Genomic DNA, 3,798 nt, shown 5'->3' with positions numbered 1-3,798 from the left:
TCCCCCCGCCAGGGGGGACCTCCCCCTCACGCTGCCCGTCCCTGCCCCGCCCACCCCGGGGCTCAGCAGCCTCCCTGGTTTTGGAGGGGGGCTGCAGCACGTGAGGCCTGTGCTGGGTCGTGGTCTTGGCAATGCCCGTTGTGGAGTTGTAAGATTGGGTTGGTTGGAAGAGACCTTGAAGATCATCAAGTCCAACCATTAACCCATCCCTGCCAGGTCCCCACTGCCTCGTGTCCCTCACCCCACATCTCCACAGCTTGGAAACCCCTCCAGGGATGGAGACTCCACCCTGGGCAGCCTGGCACAGGCCTGGGCAACACTTTTGAGGAAGTCCAAAGCCTAAACCTCCCCTGGCACTACTTGAGGTTGTTTCCTCTTGTCCTGTCGCTTGCTCCTTGGGAGAAGAGACCAGCCCCCACCTCTGGAGCCTCCAACATCCTGTCAGGGCGTTGTGGCCAGAAGTTCTCCCCTGAGCCTCCTTTCCTGCACACTCGGGGAAGGTTTTGTGTCACATCACCTTTGCATGGTGCAGCAACTAAGATCCCAGCCCCTATGCAGCGACCCACTTCTCTGGTGTCTCAGAGGGGTGCCACAAGCCCATCAGGCTCAGGTGGGCCATGGGGTGGTAGGTTTCCAGCCAGCAGATGTGCAGACAGCAGGATGTGCTCACTGGGCACAGAGTGGAGGCTGATGGCTGCTCCCTGCAACCCCTGCAGATGCAGTATGTGTTTATATACCAAGCACTTCTGGAGCACTATCTCTATGGTGACACAGAGCTGGAGGTGACCTCGTTAGAGATCCACCTTCAGAAGATCTACAACAAAGTGCCAGGGACCAGCAGCAACGGGCTGGAAGAGGAGTTCAAGGTGAGCCTGGTTCTTCTCCTGGTGGATGCACTCGGATGGTGCTGAGCTTCTGGGAGCACCATGCCTGGCACTGGGTGGCTCTGAAAGCTGTCCCTGCTTTCCTCCCTTCCTCTGCAGAAGCTCACTTCAATCAAAATTCAGAATGACAAGATGAGGACGGGCAACTTGCCAGCCAACATGAAGAAGAACAGGGTGCTTCAGATAATTCCATGTAAGGCTGGTGTGTCTGCATGGGGAAGGCACACGTGGTGGGTGTGGAGACCATTTGGGTGGTTGTGGGGACACGAGTCAGGCTGGAGAAATGGGCCAACAGGGGCTTCTTGATGTTCAACAAGGAGAAAGGCAAAGTCCTTCCCCTGGGGAGGAACAACCCCAGGCACCAGAGTGTGCTGGGGGCCACCCAGCTGGAGAGCAGCTGGGCAGAGAAGGATCTGGGGATCCTGGTGGGCACCAGGCTGATCCTGAGCAGCATGTGCTGCAGAGAAGGGCAGGGGTGTCCTGGGCTGAGCCACACAGAGCAGTGCCAGCAGCCTGGGGGAGTTGCCCCTTCCCCTCTGCTCAGCACTGGTGAGGCCACTCCTGGAGCACCCTGCCCAGTGCTGGGCTGCCCAGTACAGGAGAGACATGGACAGACTGGAGAGAGCCCAGTGAGGGGCCAGGAGATGGCTCAGGGACTGGAGCAGCCCTGCTGTGAGGAGAGGCTGGGAGAGCTGGGACTATTCAGCCTGGAGAAGAGAAGGCTCTGGGGGTCTCCTCAATGTCCAGAAACCCCTGAGGAGAGGGGGACAAGTGCCTGGAACCAGGATCCTCCCAGAAGTGCCCAGTGCCAGGACCAAGGGCATTGGGCACAAGCTGAGACACTGGGGGGTCCCTCTGAACATGAGGAAACACTTTGGCTGTGAGGTGACCCAGCACTGGCACAGGTTGCCCAGGGAGGCTGTGGAGTCTCCATCCTTGGAGATACTCTGGACACAGTCCTGGGCAGCCAGCTCTGAGGGGACCTCCAGAAACCCAACCTCAACCACCCTGTGATTCCAGGAGTGCTCAGGAGCTAAGACAGAGGCACTGTGCCTGCAGTAGTGGGGTCACAGGGTGGCTCAGTTGGGAAGGAACCTCTGGAGATCATCTGGTTCAACCCCTGCTCCAGCAGGACTAGCATGAAGGGATGGGGCAGAGTCAAGGGCACATGGTCTTTTTGTGGCCAAAGATAACTCTGCCCTGGGGCTTCTTGCTTTTGTGCTGCCCTGTCCCTCCTGTGACTTTCTTCTCAGCACATTCATGTCACTGAGGCCTTCCCTGTGTTGAGCAAGTCCTGGTCCTGGAGTCCTCAGCAACCCCTTCTTCCCCCAACCAGGGCATGACAGAAGGCCATGAGCTCAGTCTCCTGGTCCCACCCTTGGCTGCTGGAAAACCCAGAGTTCCCCAGATCTGTCCCCTCACCTAGGGCCTGGTGGCTTCCCAGCTGAAGACCATGCCTAGTCTTCAAAGAATCATGCTTTGAAGGTGCTCCCCAAAGCTCAGGTCGTTGTGTTTCTGTTTCAGATGAGTTCAACAGAGTAATCATTCCAGTGAAGAGAGGTGAAGAGAACACTGACTATGTCAACGCTTCCTTCATTGACGTGAGGCTTCTCCACTCTTCTGCCCATCTTCTCCCCCTGGAAACTCTTCACCTCCCTCTGCTTCCTCTGGGGAGGACCTGGCCCACACATTCCTCTGGGTTTTGTGAAGCTCTTTGTGCCAGGGGATGGTGCTGGTTTCTTTCTCCAAGAAACCCCTCTGTATAGCCAGCATCCTTTTGGGCCCACGGGTGGTGGGAGGGGAACAGAGCCTCCAAATCCTGAGCTCCCTGCTGCAGCTCCAGGCTGTGGTGGTGGCTCTGGAGCAGCAGATGCACGTAGCCATGGCAACATCTGCTCCTTTGGTCAGAAAACATCCAGGAGATGAGGTAATGGAGCAACACACATCCCAAAGCCCCAGAGAAAAAAGCCAGGTCAATCCCATTCCACCTGTCTGGGGGCCAGGAGGAGGTGGGGTGGGAGGTTAAGTGCTTTCCTCACACCGAGCAGGAGGTTGGTGATTGCACATCCTCTCCTCCTCAGTCATCCTGTTGACTTCAGGGGAGGACATCTCCTCTGAGTATTTATCTTGGGGCAGTGATGCCAGCACTGGTGACGTGACAGAGCCCTGCTCTTTTCTACCCCAATTTCTCTCTTCATCTCCTAATGGCAGGGCTTTTTTTCCCCTCCCTCAAAGGATAATTACTGCCATGGCTGAGCCAGTAAACCCAGCACGTTCCCAGTTCTAACATCCCAAATTAATTGCTCTTTACAACCTCCCTTGGTGGGGTCCCTGCGGGTTGCAGCACAGAGATCAGAAAGTTTAAATGTCACGTAAGCAATTTTGGGGTGAGGATTCAATTTCCTGCCTCTGCTGAACTTGGCTGAAAGCACCAGCTCCAAGTGACAAAGTGTCTTTAGTCACAGTCTGCAGCGAGGGCCCAGGGGAACATCACAGGGGGTTTGGAAACAGGAGCACTTGGTGGCTGTGGAAGAGCCAGAGCCAGGCAGATTTACTGCTGGTTTTCATAAATCTTAGATCATGGCATGGTTTGGGTTGGAAGGGACCTTTGAAAGTCATCTCATCCAGCCCTCTGCCATGGGCAGGGACATCCCCAGCTAGAGCAGGTTGCTCAGAGCCCCGGCCAACCTCACCTGGGATGGTGCCAGGGATGGGGCAGTGACCACCTCTCTGGGCAGCCTGGGCCAGGGGCTCACCACCCTCAGGGTCAAACATTTCTTCCTTCTCTCTGGTCTAAATCTCCCACTTTTAGTTTCAAACCATCACCCCTTGTCCTGTCCCAACAGCCCCTGCTCAAAAGTCCCTCCCCAGCTTTCTGGCAGGCCCCCGGCAGCCCCCACGGGGCCTCACCGAC

General features: G+C 56.7%; 1 protein-coding gene across 1 annotated transcript in view; it reads left to right on the top strand.

The window, feature by feature from the left end:
• Window positions 1–3,798, top strand: part of LOC103774805 (receptor-type tyrosine-protein phosphatase alpha-like) — a gene marked incomplete at its 5' end in the record, with an annotated part of 8,480 nt that overhangs the window by 1,957 nt on the left and 2,725 nt on the right. Inside the window, 3 exons of the mRNA XM_008942233.1 lie at window positions 629–866; window positions 984–1,077; window positions 2,409–2,485. Of these exons, the coding sequence (XP_008940481.1) occupies window positions 629–866; window positions 984–1,077; window positions 2,409–2,485 (409 nt within the window). The remainder of the gene's footprint in view (window positions 1–628; window positions 867–983; window positions 1,078–2,408; window positions 2,486–3,798) is intronic.

The sequence above is a fragment of the Merops nubicus genome, unplaced genomic scaffold (genome assembly GCF_000691845.1).
Source record: "Merops nubicus isolate BGI_N331 unplaced genomic scaffold, ASM69184v1 scaffold13266, whole genome shotgun sequence".
Classification (NCBI taxonomy): Eukaryota; Metazoa; Chordata; class Aves; order Coraciiformes; family Meropidae; genus Merops; species Merops nubicus.
This window is presented reverse-complemented; position numbering and strand designations above follow the sequence as displayed.